Source organism: Leucopleurus acutus, assembly GCF_964270905.1.
Source record: "Leucopleurus acutus genome assembly, chromosome: 1".
Lineage (NCBI taxonomy): Eukaryota > Metazoa > Chordata > Mammalia > Artiodactyla > Delphinidae > Leucopleurus > Leucopleurus acutus.
The window spans coordinates 167028021-167052282 of NC_139142.1; the positions used below are offsets into that span (position 1 = coordinate 167028021).

Consider the following 24262-nt stretch of genomic DNA (forward strand, 5'->3'; position numbering starts at 1 on the left):
CAATAATAAATTCCTCATTGAGTAATAAGGCTGATGAAAGCAACCAACCCTGTACTGAGTGTCTTTTAAAGGCCAGGCATTGTATCAAGGGCTTTGTATAAGATATCAAATATGAATCATTAATGATGACAATGTGACTACATTTATCTCACTTCTCTTTTAGTAACCAGGCATCAAGCATTAAACTCACATTTTTCTGTCCAAGAGTCAGTCAAAAACACTGAAGGAATGCCTTTTGTGTTTAGAACATTATTTGGACCCTGTAGGTTTATCCTCACCATTAAAGCACGGACAAAGAGAACAGATCAGGGCCCGACTTGAGCCGCCGACACCCAGTTTCAGGTTTTCTCTATTTGGAGCGCTTAAAGATAATAGCAATGGAAATTTGAAAGGGAGGAGAAGAACCATTAAAGACTATCTCCTAGATCAAATGGGTGTTCTGATGGCATAAAAGGTGTGCCTTCTGTCGGAAGCTCTTGTCACATTTACTACAGTGAAACGGTTTTTCTCCCGTATGTGTTCTCTGGTGTGTGAGAAAATGGGAACGCTGATTGAAGGTTTTGCCACACTCAGGACAGCGATAGGGTCTGTCTCCTAAGTGGATTCGTTGATGGGTAATGAAGTGGGAGCTCTGATTGAAGCTCTTCCCACACTCGCCACATTTATAGGGTCTTTCTCCTGTGTGGATCCGTTGGTGCTTGATGAGGGCAGAGCTGTCGGCAAATCCTTTCCCACAGCTGTCACACTGAAAAGGCCTCTCACCTGTGTGTGTCCTCTGGTGCGTGACCAGATGCGAGCTCTGACTGAAACTTTTGTGGCAGTAAGGACAACTGAACGGCCTTTCTCCTGAGTGAGTGCTCATGTGAGCCACAAAATGGGAACTATCTCTAAAGCCCTTCCCGCACTCCGGGCACTTAAAGGGCCGTTCTCCTGTGTGGGTTCGCTGGTGCTTAATCAAATCCGAGCTCTGGCTGAAACTCTCCCCACAGTCATTACACCTGTAAGGCTTCACTCCCGTGTGGGTCCTCTGGTGGGTGATGAAATTGGAGCTGCGACTAAAGCTTTTATGACACTCGAGGCACGTGTAGGGCTTCTCTCCTGTGTGGGTTCTTTGGTGCATTATGAGGTGTGGTTTCCGTCCGAAAGTCTTCCCACACTCTGGGCACTCATGGGGTCTCTCACCTGTGTGGGTTCTCTGATGTTTGATGAGGGTTGAGCTGTCGCTGAATTTTTTCCCACATCCATGGCATTGGTAGGGTTTCTCCCCTGTGTGTGTTCTGTGGTGGGTGACAAGGTCTGAACTCTGTTTGAAGCCTTTCCCACACTCCATGCATTTATAAGGCCTCTCACCGGTATGGGTTCTTAGGTGTCTTATGAGATAGGAACTCTGGTTAAAGCTTTTTCCACATTCTGCACACATCGGCTTCTTTCCTATATATCCTTCCAGGAGCTTGTTTAATTCCTTCTCCTGGGAAAAGGGCTCCTGCTGGCCCTTTCCTAGAAGGGTTCCATGCTGCCCTTCTAATTCAAGACCCCTCTCCCAGTTTCCTCCCCAACGAGGAGTATGAGAAATATCTTTCTTGGCCCTTTCTGAGGATGTTCCACATTGTTCTGCTGTTTCAGAAATGTCCTGATTGAGTTTTACCACCTGATTCTTAAAGTCTGAAAAATTAACAGAAGTAACAGAGAATAAAGTTATCACTTATCAGGAAAGATCATCAGAAAGCAGCAAGAAAGATAAAAATTAGTGTTTTTGCAACAGACCACATTTAGTTTGACTACTCTCGTTTTCACTTTGTGAAAAGTTTATTGAAGATCATTGAGCTTACAGAAAACATGAATTCCTAATCCCTTTTTATTTTAAGATGGTCAGGTGAATCTTGAGGGGACCTTCATATTAAGAGTATACCATATATTGTCAAAATTGGGCAACTCCTTTCAAAGATGTTAGAGTCTAGACAAAAGTGAAATGTTTACTTTAAATGAAGACTTTATCTGGTCAATGACTGATTGCCCAGGAAGTCAAATTTAACCTTCTAATAGTAAGAACAAAAGTCTAGGGCAGCATTCCAAATTCCTCATTTAAACAAGGGCTGAAACGCTAGATTTCTGCCCACTGGGTAACACATCTCACCTGTGTGACTTTCCCTCAGGATCTTCCTAGTCTCAAAATTTTGGAGTGGTAGGATCCATGGCTCTTCCTTCTGCTCTAGCTGGGAGATTGCACTTGGTCTAGAAATCCTATAAGGAAGGTGAACACAGGATGTTAATGTGAGCCATCACACAAGGCCTGAGCAAAATGCAATGCCCCCTTCTTCCCTAGGTGGAGTAGAACACCCCAGGAATGTTAATGTGTGTTAAGTCTCTTTAAAAGGGCAGCCATGATGCAGTGATAAAAAAGGGTGCTCTCCCCAAGAGGCTGAGAAAAAGCTCTTTTCCTCCCATTAAAAAAAAAAATCAGACTTGGGTGATAGGAATTCTAGAATAAGCACAATAACTCATCTCTCAAGGCACAAGGCTAAACCCATGCGGAGATATAATTTTGTTTTGTTTTGTTTTGTTCGGTAAGCGGGCCTCTCACTGATGTGGCCGCTCCCGTTGTGGAGCACAGGCTCCGGACGCGCAGGCTCAGTGGCCATGGCTCACGGGCCCAGCCACTCCGCAGCATGTGGGATCCTCCCAGACCGGGACACGAACCTGTGTCCCCTGCATCGGCAGGCAGACTCTCAAACACCACGCCACCAGGGAAGCCCATGTGGAGATATAATTTTATCAAAACAAAGCTGCCATGACCTCCCCCTTAAAAAGAATCAAGGAAGTTAACTATAACTATAATGTTTACTTTTTATTTTTTATTTATTTATTCTAAAAATATTTATTTTTGGCTGCATTGGGTCTTTTTTGCTGCGCGCAGGCTTTCTCTAGCTGCGGTGCGCGGGCTTCTCATTGTGGTAGCTTCTCTTGTTGTGGAGCACAGGCTCTAGGCATGTGGCTTCAGTAGTTGTGGCTCGCGGGCTCTAGAGCGCAGGCTCAGTAGTTGTGGCGCACGGGCTTAGTTGCTCCGCCGCATGTGAGATCTTCCCAGACCAGGGCATGAACCCGTGTCCCCTGCATTGGCAGGCGGATTCTTAACCACTGTGCCACCAGGTAAGCCCCATGTTTACTTTTTAAATTTTCCCAGAAGGGCAGCAGTCGGTATTGCCATGAGAAAAAGACAAACACTTGTAAGAAAAAACAAAAACAAAAAAATGGACAAAGAACATGAATAGGCAATTCAGAAAAGAAAAAAATACAAGCAGCTTATAAATATATGGAAAACTTTTAACCTCAACATTAACCAAAGAAATTCAAATTAAAACAATGATACACGTAGGCAATATAGTGTAGAGGTGAAGAGTGCAAACTCAAGAGTCATATTGCCTGAATTTGAATCCTAACTCTGCCTATTACTAGCTGTGTGACCTCAGGAAAGTTAAACTCTCTGTGTCTCAGTGTCTTCATCTATAAATTAGGGATAATGATAAAACCCACCTTACAGAGTTGTCGTGAAGATTAAGTGATTAAGTCCTCAGTAAATGTTAGCTATCACTATTATTTTATCCAGACTCTTAGATTATGATACCTACCATGATAGAATATGAAGAAATGGACACTTTCATACAATGCTAACAGAAATAAATAGCTTGGTTCAATCTTTTTGGAAGGCATTTTTCAAAAACACCAAATACCTTAGAAATCTATTCTCAGACCCAGCAATTCTAATTCTGGAAATTCTAAGGAAATGAAAAAAAGCAAAACAAAACAAAAAAAAGAAAAAGAAAGTTGTGCAAAAGATATATTAGCTAATTATTAACTCATTACGCTTCAATAAACAATACTTTCAAAAAGACAATTAGCTAAGAGATCATCATCACAATATAGCTGAAAATTTGAAATAACCTAAATGTCCCTCAACGAAGAAATAATTACATTTGATTGAGCCATATGAAATTGGCAGTTTATAGGTAAAAAGTGGTCAAAAAATGGTCATATATATGGTTCAATTTAATGTAATTGCTGTATTCCATAAAACAAAATACTAAGTGGTTATTTTAAGTAATGTACAGATATTTATTGTCAAAATATATTCACAATACAATGTGTAAGAAAGTAAGATTTACAGCTGAATATTCAGTATGAGCCCAATTTTTTTCTTTTCTTTTCTTTTTTTTTTAATTGTATATATGCTTAGGAAAATGGCTGGAAGGATCGTAACTCTTCAGCAGTGGGATGGATGACTGTTGTTTTCATTTTGCTTGCCTTTTTTTTGTGAGCACGTATCACTTGTGTATTAGATATGAAGTAAAGCAAGGAGAAGGCATTGCCATGGTATTTTTTTCCCCCTTTTTTTTGTTTTTTTTTTTTGGCCACACGGTGCAGCGTGCAGGATCTTAGTTCCCTAACCAGGGATTGAACCGGCGCCCCCTGCAGTGGGAGCGTGGAGTCTTATCCACTGGACGGCCAGGGAAGTCCTGCCACAGTATTTTAGAAAGAGCACTGGAGGGTTTTTTTTTTTTTAAGTGACAGGAAAAAAGCCATGGGGAGAGCTCCCCCTTTTCCACAAAGACCTGGGTTGAACTCTCACCTCTGCCACTTAACTTTTTGAGTCTCAGGATCCTGAGCTGGAAAAGGGGGATGAAAATATATCAAAGAGTTATGGTGAGATATCAGTAAGACAATAAATATCAAATAAATCTGCAAACTACTAAGTGCCATAAAAATGGAAGTCGTTCTTTTTCTGCCAGGGAGGTAACAATTACTCTCACAGAGATCTGAAGCTCTAAGAGACCAACAACCCTCTCAAAATATCTAAGATAAAGGAGAGTAGCATCCTTACCCTTTGAGAGCCCATTCTTCTAACTGTGCTGGGTGGTATCCCTGAAGAGGACTCTCTAAGCAGTGTCCAGGTAATCCACTCGTCCCTGAAGTCCCCAGCCACATCATCAGTTCCTACAGCAAGAGACCTCAGTATGCATCAAGAGCTCTTTAGATATTCTCACCATTGTCTCAAAACCAAAATACAGCCACTATGGCCCCAACATACCTAAAGAAAATCCACTGACCAGAATAGATAGCTCTGAGGTAAATGCTGTCAACCACAGAAGGGATGATTTTCTTATTCTGTTTTAACATAACCTTTCCTTTGGCCAACTTTCTCATCACAAAATGAGTCCTGGACCTCCCAAACACATCTGCAGAACCCTCAGTCTTTTGGAGACATTACCTTTTTGAGGAACAAATTGTCCATGATGGACAAGATAAACAGAGGAGAGAGTGCACAGGTATAACTCGATTTCTGGAAAGCTTTGGATTCTCTCCAACTACATTTTCCTCAGCTAGGTAGGAAATTGCGGACTTCATTAGACTCATATTAGTTATGAGAATAGCTGACTTTTCCTGGCTTGTAGATTTAGTGTCAACTTCAAGGGACAAACTATGCAGAAGCCCAAAAGGAACTGCCCTAGGTATCATTCTATTTCAAGGTTTAATGCAGTCAGAAATGGGACTTAAAAAGACATGGATTTTAGAAAGCAACATGGATAAGCTGTAAAATTAAGTGAAATTCAATGGCGATAAGCACAAAACAAAATGCTTGGGGGCTGAAAACAATCATTAACACATTAATAAAATTAACATCACTATCATGAAAAAATTATTTGGGGGGAGATGGTCAGGTTACTGGATGGATCAGTAATTTATTCAATAATTAATATTCTGTTAGGCATTAGGAGTCACAAAGTAATATAGGATAATGTTTGATTTTTTGTTTGTTTTCCCCCTTGAAGAGTTTCCACTAAAAACAAATATAGTCAGCCAGCTGATTGAATAGATGAACCTTCTACAAAGAATTCTGCATTTCAGTGGAGGATGGATCATACCGGGGTGAGGAACTTTTACTCTTTCACATCTTTTGTCTCACCAATCAGAGCACCTGTGCATTACTAGAATACACACACTTTTCATGGAAACATTTATGCATTCACACATATTGCTATTGGTCACTTATAAAGCACTGGGTTTTTAGGAGCCTAAAAGCCGTGGGAATACATTTCATGTCTCTGGTTTAAAACCTTAACAAACAAAAATAATGTCATTAGGAAGTGAAAACTGTAATGAGTTTTGAGCATACATTTTATTTCTCCATTCATTACAAAACCCAACAGCAGGGCCCACCTGCAGGAGACAGCGGGATGGAGCGTTCTCAGCCAAGGTTAGAGAAACCCTGTTTCCCACCCGGTGTCCTGCCCCGCCGTACAGGAGACCTCAAAGGCCCTAGACCGCTGAGGTGCTGTGACTAAGTGCCATTGTGAGAAGCACTAGTTTGTTCACTGGGTTTATTAATAGGAACATGACCGCACGGGTAGGGCCGACACCCGTTCTCCTCCTTCGCGGTGCTGTAGGCCCTAATCTAGGTGCAGCGGTCAAAGGGTCGCAAAGCTAAACTGAAACCAGAGGACCACCACCGAGGAGCAAAAAAATTAAGAGGATGAGCTATCCCGACGCTGGCAGAGAAAAGCGCAGCTACCTCTCCCCACTCCTCAGCAAGACCCGCGGGCTCGGAAAGGCGAGCGCGAGGACCCGGCAGAGACAACGCCGGGGCGGCGGGCGAGCCCCATCCACGCCCCTCAGCGGCGCCCGGGCTGCAGCCGCAGTCTCCTTCCCCGGATCACTCACCGCCCCGGGGCCCAGCCCGGGATGGAGCACGAAGTGAGAGTCCTCCACCGCCGAGCCGCACCCGGCCCGCAACGTCGTGGCAGTCCCGCCCAGAACCCGACTGGGATTCGTGACAGGGCTGTGGGGACACAGGTGGGACTCTGGACAAGACAGCCAGCAGCCGGAAAATACCGCCCCCGTCCTCTTGCCATTGGCTTCTCAGTTTCTGGGACGAGAAGTCTCCCCCGTCCATAGGCTGATAGAGCTTTCAATCACCGCGGAGCCTTTTGGGAAATGTAGTCCTGAGCAAGACCTCAAAGGACTGAGAGTCCCGGGACGCCCAGTTCCGAGCGGTGACAAGGGCTAAACCCAGTTCACCCGAGCTACCCGACCGCTGGAACCGCCTCTTCAGAGCTGAGAAGAGGATCCAAAGACTGTACACCCAAAGATGGATCTGCAGATGCGAACCTCCAGGCCTCACCTGACTAGCGCCGAGCAGCCTTTACCAACCACAGCATCTCCCGCGCTCTGGCACCTTCCAGAGCGTGGAGCAGCTCAGCGCTATAACTTTGCGGTGCAGCCGCCTCTGCTGGGTCCCCCGCCTTACCCCGGGGCGGCCAGAGCCGCGGCCAAGTTCCAGGTCAATTCAGACTGGGCATAACAAACCCCAATCAGGAGCCGTTAGTGGAAAACAGACGTTCTGCTTCCTTCTATTAGCAGCACAGTTCCCAGGCATATCCCTTTTCCATTATAGCCAGAGGAGGCCTGCGAGGGCGTCAAGTATTCTAGGAAATGTGGTGTTGGGTTCCAAACTGCGGAGACTCCTGGATCTTACGTGAGAGCCAGTGTTGGCTCTCTTTGCGGGGGTGCCGGGGCAGAGCCTAAAAAATAATAAAAGCCTTTCCTCACAATGAAAAAAACATGCCTGTCTACTCTTGATTCACTCCAACTGAAAAAAGGAAAGTACATTTTGCGACGAACTGTAAAAAGCTTAGAATTACCAGCCAATGGGCTAATGTATTAGACTCCTTTGATGCCAATTCAACCATTCCTTTAACAAACATGTATGGGGCATCTTCTAACAAATATTCACTGGGAATGTTCTGTACTCAAGACTGTTCTGGGCACTGTGGTTACCCACAGGAATCACACGTGATCCTTGCTTTCATGAAGCTCACAGTCCAATAGGGGAGATAAACCATAAAAGACACTAAATACGAAGTAATATTTTGTCTTTTCTTCTTTTTTTTATATAACCAGTGGCGTCTCAGTATTTGCTATATAATTGTAGTCATCTGTGAGATAACCACAATCGCAGTTTAAGGAATTCTGTCCACTATAAACAAATGTCTGGTCTTGCTTTGCAGGAACAGCAAGGAACGTCCAGGAAACCTAGAGGTTTCCAGGCCTCATGTGACTGGAACATAGCTCAGGCCCTAGAGAATCAAAGGTATCTCTAGGCCTCTCAGAAATCTTTCTGGTATTCTGCCATCAGGGGAGATTCTGTAGTTCTTCAATCAATCAGCAGGGAGTGTGGAGGGAAGATGAATGAAGAATCACAGAGTCTGGCTGATGCCTATCACCTGCCCCTTCTCTCTCTCTCTCTCTCTCTCTCTCTCTCTCTCTCTCTTTGGCTTATTTCTTTTGCCTCAGTCTCTTATTTACCATTATCAGGTGTGTGGGGAGAAGGTGGAAAGGGTGGGAAGGGGGGCAGAGAAGCTTGGTTTCCACAAGGAAGTCAGTAGAGAAAACAAGACCGTGTACCTCAGGTGGCCACTTGGAGAGAGGACCTTAACCTGTTTTTGTTTTGTTTTGATCTTTATTTTATTTTATTTATTTATTTATTTATTTTTACTTTTTTTTTTTTTTTTTAAGGACCATAACCTGTTGGGATTTGGGTGCTTAAGAGTGTGGCAGAGAGGAACTTCCTTAGTGGTCCAGTGGGTAAGACTCCGAGTTCCCAATACAGGGGGCCTGGATTTGATGCTTGGTCGGGGAACTAGATTCTGTATGCATGCGTGCCACGGCTGGGAGTCTGCATGCCACAACTAAGAAGTCTGTGTACCGCAACTACAACCTGCCGAAGCCAAAATAAATAAATAAATATTAAAAAAAAAAAAAGAATGTGGCAGAGAGGAGGAAGTGGGGGAGGGAGCGAAACTGTGAAAGGACCTCCTGGAGAATGAAAAGAGAAAGATTTTTGGCAGGTGCTATAACTGAAATTTTTATGAGAGGGAGTATATTCGTTATCTTTTGTTGCATAACAAATTACCCCCAAACTTAGTAGTTTAAAACAACAAACATTTATTATCTTACAGTTTCTGTGAGTCAGATTAGCTGAGTGTCTCTAATTGAGGGTTTCTCATGAGGTTACAGTCTGGATATCAGTTGGGGCTGCAGTTATCTGAAGGCCCTACTGGGGCTAGACCTGCTTCCAAGATCACTCATATGACTGTTTCCTCACGCAGGCCTGTCTTCATAACATGGCAGCTGGTTTCCCCAGAGTGAGTGATCTATGAGAGATAGGAACCTCATCTTAGTAGGGATACGCCACCCCTTCTGCCATATGCTCTTGGTCACACAGACCAACCCTGGTACAGTGTGGGAGAGGGCTACACAAGGACATGAACACTAGGAAGCAAGAGTCATTGTGGCTGGCTCTCACAGGTCTAAAGCAGATTTTAGGACATTTTCCTTGTGACATAATGTCAAACTCCTGTGACACCTCTTTAAGGAAACTTATAGTAGAGATCTATATGTATGGGGAACTTGGGGTTGGGGGGAGTCACAATGCATACACTATGAGCCAAATGTACAAAAATTTTTAAAATATCTCTATAATTGAACTTAGATTTCTCAGGAGATTCTCTTTACTGGGCAGTTCTTCAGCTTACCAGTTAACAGTCTCTTCTGGGTTAAAAAAAAAATAGTCTACTTTTGGGTAAATCTTAGTCAATTTGAAATTCATATTCCCTCTGAGAGCTGTCTCCTCCAAAGGTCTTCCCTCCACTTACTCCCTTCCCAAGATGTTATTTAGGTGCAAGGAGAAAGGACCCTAGTTCTCCAGCTGATCTTCTCCACCAGCTCCTGCTCACTCCACTTGAGATGCAGCTCACGCCTAACCAGATCTCTGCTCTGGCCTCTGTACTGGTCGCATCCCCTTCTTCCCCATTCAAGCCTGGTGGTCTTTTTTCTCTGGTGCCTTCTTCATCTGCTACCCAGAAGCCTTGGGTCACATGGTGATGCTTTGGGATGCTTCCTAGCTCCAGCTTCAGCTACTTCCATCCCTCTCACTGGGAGCTCTTAGGGACTTCTGGAACCCTTCATGCTACCTAGCATCAAAGAAGCCTTGGGTACTACCTCTAACCCTCTTTCTGCTCAGTTCAGCTGTGGCTGCCATTTCCACCCTACAGTAACTGCCTCAGGTTGACTCAGGGATGCTTTATGGGTCAGTTTCCTTTAATAGTTCAAAAAAAAAAATAGGCTGTACTTTCCATTATTTCGGTTTCCCTTTCAACCTCTCTGGGGTTTTTATCATCACTGCCATCCGCCTTCACTGATGATAAATTTCCTGGCCTACTTTTAATGGCTGCCTGGAAGTACATTTATGGGGAACAGCACTTGACCACTGTGGTTTAGCCAAATCAGGTGTTATTTTTCTCAGGTATCAAGAAGTGTAGGACTTCCCTGGTGGTGCAGTGGTTAAGAATCTGCCTGCCAATGCAGGGGACACAGGTTCGAGCCCTGGTCCGGGAAGTCCCACATGCCGCGGAGGAACTAAGCCCATGCGCCACAACTACTGAGCCTGTGCACCTAGAGCCCGTGCTCTGCAACAAAAGAAGCCACCGCAATGAGAAGCCCATGCACTGCAACAAAGAGTAGCCCCCGCTCGCCGCAACTAGAGAAAGCCTATGCACAGCAACGAAGACCCAACGCAACCATAAATAAATAAATAAATAAATAAATAAATAAATAAATACATGTATTAAAAAAAAAAAAGAAGTGTAGGGCTGGACTTCCCTGGCGGTCCAGTGGTTAAGATTCCGTGCTTCCAGTGCAGGGGATGCCAGTTCATCCCTGGTCAGGGAAGTTCCACATGCCCTGAGGTGCGGCCTAAATAAATAAATAAATAAACCAAAAACCAAAAAACAAGAAGAAGTGTAGCGCTGGTGCAGCAACTCTGAGATGATATCAAGAATCTAGGCGTCCTCTCTTCCTGCTCTGCCAACCTTAGTGTGTGGCTCTTGTCCTCATGGTCACTTCCAGTTGTCATGTTTGCATTCCAGAATAGAACACTATTCTGCCATTATATTCTATTATCATTGAAATTATGTTGTAGAACATGGAAAAATGAAAATTCTTTTATGAGTCGCAAAACACTTACTGAAATATAATCCCATTTGTATGTAGTGAGTATGTGTCATTTGTCTACCAGCACACTATCCTTCTAGGGACAATAGCACCCTATCTTTCTTTAGGAAACAGCACCCAGTGGTTCAGATGGGAACTGCCATCTGATTACGTGACCGTCCCTCTGTCACAGGGTTTGGATTAGAGGTGGCACTTGACCAACACTGAGGCAATCACAGAACTGGGCCAACTTGCCCATGACAATTTGTCAGGGAGTATGCGAGTAACCCAAGCTGAGCCTATCAGGGACCTTCCCGGGGACTTTTTAAGCTAGAACCAAAGGAAAAAGACCTTTTCCTTCTTGGAAGTGAAAATGGGAAGAGGTGAAGCTGCGGCTACTGGCAGCCTTGTTTCCCACCAGCCGAACTGCAGTCTGAGAGAATGAGGTGAACGCAGAGAGAGGGAAGCAAAGAGCAGAAGCCAGGAGGCAGCCCCGAGAATACTTGAGTCTTTGGTCACTGAGGCCAGAAATAACCCTGACTTTTCTTAGGTTTGTTTTACGAGTCAATAAATATTCTTTTCTTGACTAAGCCAGTTTGAATGATACAGTTCAGGCACTCAAAATTTTAAAATTCCCCACTAATGCAACATTTCTATTAAAAAACATATCCAAGCATCTGTACACACATACACACAGACACACACACGTGTATACACATAAACATAGAAATACTTTTTGCTCATCTGTATTTTAAATATTCCTCAGTGAACACATTTTTTAATGCCATCTTTTAGAATGACCCATTTAAACTTACTCAGTGAAAAAGGTTCAGATAACTCACATAAAAGGGAATAAAATTAGAAACAAAATGAGAAACTTAAATTAACTTTGTTAATAATAAAGAATAGTAAAAAAATTTTAAGCCCTTTTAAGCCGAATCACTTCTAGGATAATTAACCAATTCAAATCCTTGGTAGAGATTCAAAACGAAGCATCTAATGCCTAGGTCTACGTGATAAAAAGGATCAGGCATGGATTCTCACCAATTGGTGTAATAATGGGGTAGTTCTCTTAAGAACCCGCTCTTTTACTGAAGATAGAGTTCAGCATGTCCTCATTTAGAGGGAAGCCTGAGATTTCTAGAGGGCCTCCCCACCACACCTCCTGCCAAGATCTGGGAACCAACTTCATTTCCTGTCTCTGGTAAACCTACATCCCATATAAAAGACTATTCTGTGTACTGTGAACCGTATGAGGAGGGCTTTGTGACCCTCAGAGGCTAAGTTTTGCAAGACAGAAATTCGCTACTTAAAAATGTATGTTGAAAACACATATTCCATCATCATGGGGAGTTTCTTATTTCCTCTAACAAAACACTTTATTTTTATGAGTATATAAGTAATATGCATTCATTCATTTTTGAAAAACTAGAAATATAGATAATTAGAAAGAAGAGAGATATCCTATCACCCACTAAAAAACTACTGTTGATATTTTATTGCATGTCAGAGTGTGTGTGGGTGTGTGTGGGTGTGTGTGTGTGTGTGTGTGTGTGTGTGTGTGTGTGTGTGTGTGTGTGTGTGATAGAAAATTTTAGCTGGGCAGAAGCTAGAGTTCAGATATCTCAGGGGGGAAGAGGAGACTCCTCCCTTTCTTTCCCTACTCCATTTCTTATTAAGCGTGTGGGCATCTGGTGTCTTTTCCTTTTTTATTTGAAGGAGGAGAGAGGAGTGTTTTGATGCAGAGGTGCCTGGGGAGGAGGAGAAGAGAGGAAGACAATTTAGGGAATAGTGAGGTGTCTGCCTTATTTTTTCTGCCACTCCATGACAGTAGACCGAGAAACAGAGAACCATGTTCCACAGAGGCTGACCTTGACCTTGGCCACTGGCAGTGCTCTTCAGGGCACAGGAGAAGCCATACAATCCAGACCTGGAGCAAGGCCGGTCCTCTCCTAACCCGTGGGCAATGGAGCAGCTCTCTGACTCAGGGCTGTTGCAGACAGGCCAGGGGTAAGGAGGAGGACGTGGGATGCGCAAAACAAGTGAAACAGTGCCACATCTGGGGATTCTGAGAAAAAAAAGGAAGAGTTTTCCGGGTGAGGGTGGGGAAGGACACTGAGGTCTTGCAGTCAAGGAGATGGGATTTAGAGCAATGTTTTCAAACTTGAACAGGCATATGAATCACCTGGGGATCAAGTTTTTTTTTTTTTTCATTTTTAAACACCTTTTATTATTTTGATCATTTTTCCTTCAATGACGTTACGACAGCACTCTATGGGGGAACTTTTACTTTACATTCACTTACATGGAGGATCCAAAATAAATCCCAAAGGTTTCTAAGTTGTACTACCTGGCGAACAATAAATATCAGATGGCATTTCTTTCTAACATAATGATTTAAGCAGCATTTTCTTTTCCTATCCTGTGGGAACAAAAGGAAGCAATATATGATTTTTTTTAAAGGTTGCAAGCAATGTGCTACATTTGGCTTCGTTTTTAACACTTTTTGGAGGTAAAATTTATGTAACATAATATTCAAAAAATTTAAGTGTACAACTCAGTGGTTTTTAGTATATTCACAATGTTGAGCAACTATCACCACCACCTAATTCCAAAATATTTCCATCACCCCAAAAAGAAACCCCTTACCCATCAGCAGGGACTTCCAATGCCTCCTTTCTCTCATTCCCTAAGCAAACACTAATCTACTTTCTGTCTTATGGATTTGCCTATCCTGGACATTCATATGAATGGAATCATACAATCTGTGGCCTTTTGTGTCTGGCTGCCTTCACTTAGCATAACGTTTTCAAAGCTTATCCACATCACAGCATGTATCAGTACTTCACTCCTTTCTATGGCTGAATAATATTCCATGGTATGGATATACCATATTTTGTTTATCCACTCAGCAGTTGATGTGGGAGCTTGCATTTTATTTTATTTATTTTAATTGATTAATTTGTTTATTTTGGTTGCACTGGGTCTTTGCTGCGGCACGCGGGCTTCTCTAGTTGCAGTGTATGGGCTTCGCTAATTGCGGTGCGCCGGCTTTGTTGCGGCATGTGGGATCTTAGTTACCCGGTCAGGGATCGAACCTGGGCTCCCAGCAATGGAAGCGCGGAGTCCTAAGCACTGGACCACCAGGGAAGTCCCCGTGAGCTTGCATTATTTTTAAATACATATTTGGATTCAGCAGGTCCAGAGTGGGGCCTGAGATTCTGCATTTCTAGCAATCTCCTGGGTGTTGTCCAGTACTGCTGGTTCAGGGACCGCACTTTGAGGAGTGAGGATTTAGTCTCTAAAGACTACACTTTAGAGCATCACAATTTGGGATGTTAATATAAACACACACCTGGAACATAATGGTTAAACACACTCATACACACTTTAGAAAAAAAAGAGTGGAGTCATGTTGTCATACTTCTTTTGTCAAGGCTAATGAGGTATTTATTAATCTTTAGCATGGAGTTCTGCCTTCATTAAAGCCATTACTCACCATGAACACATGAAAGAACTTCTGTTTCACAGCTCGGACTTGACCTAAGCAAACATTTTCAGGCACGGATACCTATAAACAACGAATGGTCATATTAACCATAAGGACAGTTTATTATCGACAATGGAAATTCGAGATCCCTGATTTATGAATGTGCTAATTGCTCTTCCCTGTTAAGGGTCTTTCCCATAGGAAGTGGGAGTGCCTCTTTTATGAGAACATTTCTGGGCCCAGGGTATCAAGAGACGCATTGATACACATCAGCCTAAAGAAATTAATGTATTTCGTCTAACCTGCCACTTATGTACTACCAAGAAAGGGAACAAAACTGCTAGTTACACTCTGACATGCTGCCAATTGTAAGATGCATCCTGATTTCAATGATGCTAAAAGGTTATAAATGTACATCCCAGGGTCAGTGAAATATGGCAATGTTCCCATCTGTATCAGCCTGTTTATGTGCCATTACAAGTCCTGCACTTGCCTTGCTTTCTGGCCAGAACACTAGCAATGAATGACTTGCTCTGTGGCGGCTGTTCCATGTTCCTCATGTGACATTAGGGCATGAAACAACAATGCCAGGCCTCATACCAGCATCTATGCTTCTATCCTCTGCCATGTGGGTTCCCTACTGCTGCTGATGTAAGAGACCCAGTGGACCACCTCAGAATCCACGGATGCACACTGACTCACCTGCAGAGTGGCACTGGCCACAGAGCCTGACCCTGCTGTCTTGGGTTCTAGCTTTCTCTGTGGCTGCCCGAGTAGTGCAGCTCCACTCATGAGAGAGGAGGAGTTGACACAATGAGGGGCAAACTTTGACCAGTGGGAGACAGCAGCCTATCGATCAGTTTATCCCTCCTCCTTGCCCCTCCTCCACAGGGTGCCTCCCACAGAATGCTCAGAGATACAGAAGCTTCACCTGGCTTCTCAAAGATGTCCTGTGATTCCCAGGAAGCAAACTGTGCTTGCAGAATCAGTGGCTAGCACGGCACTAACACGTGCTCTTCTATTTGCTCTTCCTCGGTCCTTCACCCCCTTTCCCCTTCACCCCTGTTTCCCTGGGATACACACCCTCATAAGGTGCCGGTATAAAAACTTTGCCTCAGGCCCTGTTTTCTAAGGAACCCAGGCTGAGACACCATCTCAGTGTCAGTTGAGGGATGGAATTGAGGAACTTTGTGGGAATGGAGTCACGTGCCACTGTGAACAGGGAAAGAAGGAGGGTGTGAAAGGAGAGAAGTAGCAGAGGCAACCTAGAATTTTCCAAGAGGTCAGCACCAGGACTTAATGACTTCTTCCTCACAAAGGGCACAGATATAGATCTCTTTATGCTTAGGTGAACAGCTACTATCTGCCTTCAGAAAGGAAGAGTGGATCCAACATCTGACTTCTTAGAGATTAATAATAGTAATAATAATAATTAAAGATAATAATAGCTCCGTTGACCCAGTATTTCTACATCTAGGAATTTATCCTACAGACACACTTATGAATGTGCACAAAGATATGTATACTAGATAATATTATATTGTTTGCCATAATGCTTCAATTAACCAAAGACTAGAAACAACCCCAATGTCAATCAGTAGGAGATTGGCTAAAGGAATTATAAATCCCCAGACCAGGAAATACTATGTAATCATTAAAAATAACGAGGCAGATCTAAATGTTCTGGTGTGGAATGCCTTCCAAGATAGAGTATTACATGAAAAAAAATGTTATCAGCAGAACAGAATGTGTAGTCTACTAACATTTATATTTAAAAAAGGATCAGTTGGGACTTCCCTGGCGGTCCAGTGGTTAAGACTCCGTGCTCCCAATGCAGGGGTCCCAGGTTCAATCCCTGGTTAGGGAACTAGATCCCACATGCATGCCACAGCTAAGAGTTTGCATGCCACAACTAAGACCTGGCGCAACCAAATTAATAAATAAAATAAATATTTTTTTAATAAAAAAAAGATCAGTATACATATTCCTATAATTCACAGACTATCTCTAGAAGGATACACAAGAAACTGTTAAGAGTAGTTACTTCTGGGGAGGAGACCTGTGTCCTGAGGGATAGAGATTTTTCTCCGTTCATTGTATTTCTACTTTTTAATCATGTGTATGATTACCTAATTGCCTACTTTATTGAGTGCTCACTAAGTGCTTATCTCACTCTATGAGGTGGGAAATATTATTATTCTCATTTTACAAGGAAGAAACTGAGGTGTAAGAGATAAAGTGACTTGCCCAGTGTCACACAGCTATAGCAGCTGAGTCAGGATTCAAAACCAAATCTAACTCCAAAACCTAGGGGGCACAACTCATCCTGATTTGCTTAGAATTTTCCCAGTTTGAGGAGTGAATATCCTCCATCCTGGAAAACTCTTAAAAACTATCCTGGTTTTAAAACTGAAAGCCCAAATTTTGGGGAAACCGGGAGAGGTGGTCCCCCTACCAGAATCCCAGATCTTGGCTACTTCGCTCTGCTATCTCCCTGATGAACTAACATGTTCTATCAGATCCAGCATTTACAGGGCCTATAAACGTGTAACTTGTAGCTGCACCTGTGGAGGCTTTTTGAGGCCTCTCCCCAGGTCACACCCTCCACCTCTGAGACACGCCCTCCCTGCTGCGGTGGGGCCCGGGGGGCCAGTTATGCACCAGGGGATCGCATTTTTTCCTTGACAGGTGGTTGAACGGGGAGAGGATATTTGGTCCAGCTCAAGAACACACTGGCCACAGTCGAATTCTCTCTCCCAGAAATACGACTTACCAGACTCCTACTTGAGGGTGCAAGAGGCCACAGAAACCCCAGGCGTGAGCTGAAGAAGCAGCCTTACCAAGCAGAAGAATGAATCAAGTGTCAGAAAGCAGCAGATTCAGGAGGCCAAGGAGGCTGGCTCTGGGGCCAGGCCACATGGCTTTTAGCATTTACTTCTAGTCCCCTGTGGGCCTGGTTTCATTGCTGCCGCGGGATGCTACCAGATTGCTCCTTCCTACCAAATCCTCCTTTGGTCTAGAGCTGTTTTTTTGTTTGTTTGCTCTTGGTCACTCAGCATGTGGGATCTTAGTTCCCCGACCAGGGTTGGAACCGCACCCCACTGCATTGGAAGCGCAGAGTCTTAACCACTGGACCGCAGGGAAGTCCCGGTCCAGAACTATTTTGAGTGGGTTTATATTGCTTGAAAACAAACATTCTCTAAATAAGTAAAACAATGGTAACTTAAAAAGCAAGTTAGAGGCACTTCCCTGGCGGTCCACTGGTTAAGACTCTGGGCTTCCAGTGCGGGGGGGGGGGGGGGGGGGCGGGTGCAGGTCCCATCCCTGGTTGGGGAACTACATGCCACATGCCATGTGGCACAGCCAGAAACTGAAGAAAAAAAAAAAAAAGGGAAGTTAGAAATACAGATACGATCTTTGCAATCTAAGGCAGAGGGCACTAATACTGCCCAACCTCAGGGGCCACAGGAATAATACTCAGCCCTTTAATTCATAGGGCTTTTTTCCCTTTTAAAGTAGATAATATATAACTATACTTTCATGGCCAAGGTCTCAAACAATACAGAAAAGATGAAGACCCACCCCCTGCCTTCAACAACGCTATTCTTTTCCTCTACCCCGAGGTAACCACTGTGAATGGTCTGGTGGATGTGTATCTTTTCAGACTTTTTTTCTGTTTATATCTGTACTTTTCTCATACATACTACCCCACACTGGGGAATGCAACCTGGCAGCTTGTAGGCCAAATGTAGCCTATAATGGGTTTTGTTTGACTCACATAGAATGTTTTTAAATTTGAAATAAGTTGTCAACATTTTAAATTGGGATATTTCATGAAAATCCTTTCTTTTTTTTTTTAAGATTTATTTCTATTTGTTTAGGCTGGGCCGAGTCTTACTTGTGGCATGCAGCCTTCTTAGTTGCAGCATGTGAACTCTTGGTTGTGGCATGTATGCGGGATCTAGTTCCATGACCAGGGATTGAACCCAAGCCCCCTGCATTGGGAGCAAGGAGTCCTACTCACTGGACCACCAGGGAAGTCCCATGAACATCTTGAAAACCTGGAAGATAAGGCATCACACTTCTTCTACCGGGAAAAAATTGACTATCAGTGAGCAGTGGGCTGCCCCCTGCAGGTGGGATGAGCTCTCCTCTTCCCCAGTCTACACTCTTCCCAGATGTCTTCCCCTCGCCCACCTCACCATTTTACATTACCTGCATGGCCCTTTTAAGCAGTTGCTTTTTTCACCTTTATACATGTTGTTCTGAAACTCTTTTTTCACTTAAAAACATACCATGGGCATCCTGCTATGCAAATACAAACTGATCTATCTTATTCTTTTTTCAAAAAAAATTTTTTTTGGCTGAGCCAGTGCAGCATGCAGGATCTTAGTTCCCCCACCAAGGATGGAACCTGCACCCCCTTCAGTGGAAGGACTGCCAGGGAAGTCCCTATCTTATTCTTTTTAATAGGTACAGTTCATCCTCATTATCTACAGATTCCATATTTGTAAATTTGCCAACTCTTGAAAATTTATTTGTGACTCCAAAATCAATACTCATAGCACTTATGGGGTCATTTGCAGACATGTGCAGAGCTGCAAAAAATTTGAGTCGTTTGATGAGCGTATTCCCAGCTAAGGTTGAACAAGGCCATGCTCTGCCTTCCAGCTTCAGCTCTCGTACTGCAAACGAGTGTCCTTTGTGTGGTCTATTTAATGTCAGGTTTGTGTGTGTGTGTGTGTGTGTGTGTGTGTGTGTGTGCTTTTTGTTGTTGATTTCACTTTTTAAATGGCCCCCAAGCATAGTGCTATAGTGCTATGTAGTGTTCCTAGGATCAAGAAGGCTGGGATGTGCCTTATGGAGAAAATATGTGGGTTAGATAAGCTCCCTTCAGGCATGAGTCATAGTGTCCTTGGCTGTGAGGTCTGTGTTAATGAATCAACAATACCTTACACCTAGAAAAAGGAAGCGGAATTTGGCCAATCTGTACATGAGGCTGCTCCAAAAAGTGCTAAAGTAGCATTTATAGTGTGTGATGAAGCTATGGAAAAGATAGACAAGTAGTTAAATCTATAGATTCATGAGATGACAAGCAATAAAATAGCATAATTGACAGCATTGTTGTGAGGCTTGAAAGACAAAGAAATTTATAGTCACGTTGAATCAGGAAAATGTTAAATCCTTTCAGCAAATGATGGCTGGTTGAAACATTTCAAAGGCAATAGGGCATGTTGCCTATTGCCTAAATGTTAAATTCACAGGCAAGGCTAGTTCTGCAGATCAGGAGGCTACGGAAGAATTTTTTAAAAACCTGCTAAATGTTATACAGCAAAAAGGTTATGTGGAAGAGCAGGTTTACAATGCTGATGAAAATGGCTTGTTTTACAAGGACGTTGGCAAATGAGCCCGTATAACTCAAATAGCCTCAAAAGCTCTGCCTCTAAATCATTGAAAGACTATGCAATCAATTATTTGTAAGAAATATATATTTAATAAGGTGTCTTTAAATAGAAACACACATAAAACAAGGTTATATGTTGATTAGTTGATGAAAATGTTGTGACTAGAGGCTCCAAGGAACCTAACCCTGTATTTCCGGTAGGAGAGATGGTTCTATATTTGCTAATTCAGTGTTTGCAGTGGCTTTATAGAACATAATGACTGTTGTTAAGAAACAAAATTTGACTGAGTAAATCTTTTTTTTTTTTTTTAATTTATTTATTTTTGGCTGTGTTAGGTCTTCCTTGCTGCGCACAGGCTTTCTCCAGTTGCGGCAAGCGGGGCTACTCTTCGTTGCGGTGCGCGGGCTTCTCATTGCGGTGGCTTCTCTTGTCACGGAGCACGGGCTCTAGGCACGCAGGCTTCGGCTCCGTAGTTGTGACTCGCGGGCTCTAGATTGCAGGCTCAGTAGTTGTGGCGCATGGGCTTCCTTGCTCTGCGGCGTGTGGGAACTTTCCGGACCAGGGCTTGAACCCTTGTCCCCTGCATTGGCAGGCAGATTCTTAACCACTGCGCCACCAGGGAAGCCCTGACTGAGTAAATTTAAAAATCAAATTGGCTTTATTCAATGATGGATGAATCAGGCAGCATCCCATCTAGCAAACAGAAAGGAGCTCCAAAGAGCTGCTGAAAAAGAAAGGTGGTTATAGACAAAAGGGGGTAGTGACAAGGAAAAAAGTGGATGACCTTATCTTTCTCGGGGATGGAAGGGGTCTACCAGGAGATTACCACACTACTGTTGACCAGGAAATTCCAAGAATTAATTAAATTCTTAAGACTGACTGGTTAAGATGACATTTCCGTGGGAGATTGAAATTGCAGTTAGGTTTGGTACTAAGTTTTGGCTTGGTGACTTGGGCTTAGCACAAGTAACTCCATTTTGGGTCTCTTTTTAATACTGTAAATAGTGAGAATCGACTGTACTTAGAATCAAACAATATGCCTCTATCATAATCAAAGTAATCACTCCATTATTGAACAATATTTAGGTGGATTCCAGTTTTTTTTTATATTACATCCAGTTTGTACATGTCTCTATATGCATATTTTCCTATGATACCGAGAAGTCCAAAGCTGATTGAAGGGTTCTGCCCATTTAAAATATTGATAGATACTGCTAAATCATATTCCAAAGGCTCGCTCAATTTATACTTCTACCAACTGTCTATGAAAGTGCTTGTTGGGAGTTCCTTGGTGGCCCAGTGGTTAGGGCTTGGTGCTTTCATTGCTGTGTCCCGGGGTTCAATCCCTGGTCGGGGACTAAGATCCCGCAAGCCGTGTGGTGTGGCCAAAAAAAAAGTGCTTGTTTTTCTGAATCTTCATCAGACTGGGTATTACCAACATTTTTTTTTTGTCCAATATTATTGTCATATAATGATATTTCATTTTAATGTGTATATTTGGATTATTGGTGAATTTGCATATCTTTTCATATGCTTAGTGACAAATTCATAAGATTTTACTTGAAAAATGTAATAGCTGGATTCTCATATAATATCCTGACATTACAGACATTATAATAAACCTACATATTTATTGAACCATACACCTCACCTTACCCAGGGCTGACATGATCTTGCATTGGTCTTAAGGAAGCTCCAAGTTTGGCACGAGCAGTGGCTTACTGATGTCATCAAAGACCTAGGTTCTTTCTATTTTTCTGCTCTGCCATCTCAGGCTGGCTTCCCGTTTTGCCACAACATGGCTGCAACAGTTTCAGACCTCACATCAGCTATAGAAAAGTCCATAGATAGAACAGGACCATCTCTCCAGAGTATGGAAACTGTTCCCAGGAGCCCCCATGCCGATTACATTTCTCATCTCACAGGTCAGAATTGCGTCACTGTTCACCCCTTAAACCAGTCGCTAGAAAGGAAAATAGGACCACCACGATTAGCTTAGAGTCTTCAAATAGGCCAGGCCCTTGCACTTACAGTCTTCTGCCTGGAATGCTCTTCCTTCAGATATCAGCAAGGCATGGTCCCTTTCCTCCTTCCAGTCTTTTCCCACTTCTCACCTTATCAGCAAGGCCTTTCTTGACCATCTTGTTCACAATTACACCTCCAGCACCCTCCATTTCTCTCCTCTGTTTTAGTTTATTCTAACATACCACGTGCTTTACTTGTTTTTAAAATTTATTGTCCATCTCTTTCAACCAGAATGTAAGCTCGATGAGGGTAGGGGTTTTGCTATTTTATTCATTGCTGAATCATTGGCACATCCTGGCACATATAAATAATACTCAATAAATATTTGTTTTGCAAATAGGTTCATCTGTACCATTTTTCTATATGCGTTAATATGAAATATTGTTTTTCTCTTTCTGACTTACTTCACTCTGTATGACAGTCTCTAGATCCAACCACGTCTCTACAAATGACCCAACTTTGTTCCTTTTTATGGCTGAGTAATATTCCATTGTATATATGTACCACATCTTCTTTATCCATTCACCTGTCAATGGGCATTTAGGTTGCTTTCGTGACCTGGTTATTGTAAGTAGTGCTGCTATGACTATTAGGGTGTGTGTGTCTTTTTTTTTTTTTTTTTTTTTGCTGCATGTGTCTTTTTGAATTATGGTTTTCTCAGGGTATATACCCAGTAGTGGGATTGCTGGGTCCACAGACACAGAAAACAAATGTATGGACACCAAGGGGGGAAAGAGGGAGTGGGATGAATTGGGAGACTGGGATTGATATATATACACTAATATGTATAAAATAGATAACTAATGAGAACCTACTGTATAGCATAGGGAACTCTACTCAGTGCTCTGTGGTGACCTAAATGGGAAGGAAATCCAAAAAAGAGGGGATATATGTATACATAGAGCTGATTCACTTCGCTGTACAGCAGAAACTAACACAACATTGTAAAGCAACTATACCCAATTTAAAAAAAAAAAGGAAAAGAAAAAAAGCCTAGAAAAAGATAAATAAAAAATATTTGTTGAATGAGAGTAATCCATCTGAATGAATTCCTCCTGAATCCATCTCTCAATGAATGCTGAACTCAGGTGAGGGAAAGAGGGGAGTCGTTTACTGACCTCCCCCAAACTCCAGCAATAGTTACATATCAGCAGGACGGTTACACGGCCTCTCCATCGTCACCCACCAATCTTTGCCCCCCCCCCAGCACTGCCATCTAGATTTGGGGTTGCAGCTGCTCCATGGATGGTGGCACAAGTCGGCTGAAGCACAGCTTCTGATGCTGGTTGTGCTGCCCCAACATTCCCCTCAAACTGATCTCAGGCGGCCTCGTCCTGCAGCGGCTTGAAGCAGAATTTTGGTTCCCAGCCAGAGATTGAAGTCAGGCCACGGCAGTGAGAGCGCTAAATCCTAGCCGCTAGACCACCAGGGCCCAGTGGCCAGTGACAAAGCCCTGGCCCATCAGCTGTGTAGAAATGAATTTCCACATAGAGACAGAAAGTAGTGAAACAAGTAAAATGTTTATTAGAAGGAAAAAGGGTATGTGTGGATAGACACATGGGTGGGCTCAGAGAGAGAGGCGTGCCCTCATGGTAGTTTGAATCACTTATAGGGGGCATTTCTTCCAGGTTTCCTTTGGCCAATCATCTTGCTTTGCCTGATTCTGAGTCCATATTTGATTTATGTCAGGGTCCTCCCATGTGTGCATGCATCTCTTAGCCAAGATGGATTCTAGCGAAGAGGCCTAGGGTAGGTTGACATCACTTACTATGGGGTGCTGCCACCTCCCTTTTGACCTCCAAGGAACCTTTCTGTGCATGTGTAGTCGGGAATGTCTCCCTGACCTCGAGATGAAAAATATGTGCTCTTTTATCTCTTATCTGGGCAGGGGTCATCTCCTCTCTCGCTCCTCTTTTTTTTGAGTATCTGTCCACAGGGGAGAAACTCCAGCTGCTCAGCATGGGGCCTATCTATCTCCTGCCTCAAAATGACCACACCATGCCTGGGCGCCACACCTTAGCTGAGAACCTCTGCTCCTGGCCTCTCTGCGGCCTTCGCTGATGGCTTTGGGACCTGGCTAGCCGGCTCCTCTCATCCCAGTGTCTTGCCCTCATCCTCAGTGACCTCAGATGCATGTTGATGACATTTCTACCACCTGTGCTCATGGTCCCTTGGCCTCCACTGCTCCAGTGACTTCCACCTCCTTCTACTCAACCTCCAAAGGCCTGGCCGCATCGCAACCTGCTTCCAGTTCAGGACCTCACCTCCGTTCTCCTTATTCCATCTCTCCCCCACCCTT

The 24262-nt window shown here is 43.4% G+C and overlaps 1 protein-coding gene across 1 annotated transcript; it reads right to left on the bottom strand.

Annotated features, from left to right (window-relative positions):
* Positions 1-255: 255 nt before the first annotated feature.
* ZNF774 (zinc finger protein 774) lies at positions 256-22112 on the bottom strand (the record flags this gene model as incomplete). Its single annotated transcript, XM_082850743.1, has 7 exons — positions 256-1662; positions 2135-2241; positions 4877-4989; positions 6715-6832; positions 7301-7344; positions 14543-14614; positions 22053-22112. 7 exons carry the CDS (start codon positions 22110-22112, stop codon positions 422-424), a joined length of 1755 nt encoding a protein of 584 aa, XP_082706869.1. The 3' UTR covers positions 256-421.
* Positions 22113-24262: the final 2150 nt, after the last annotated feature.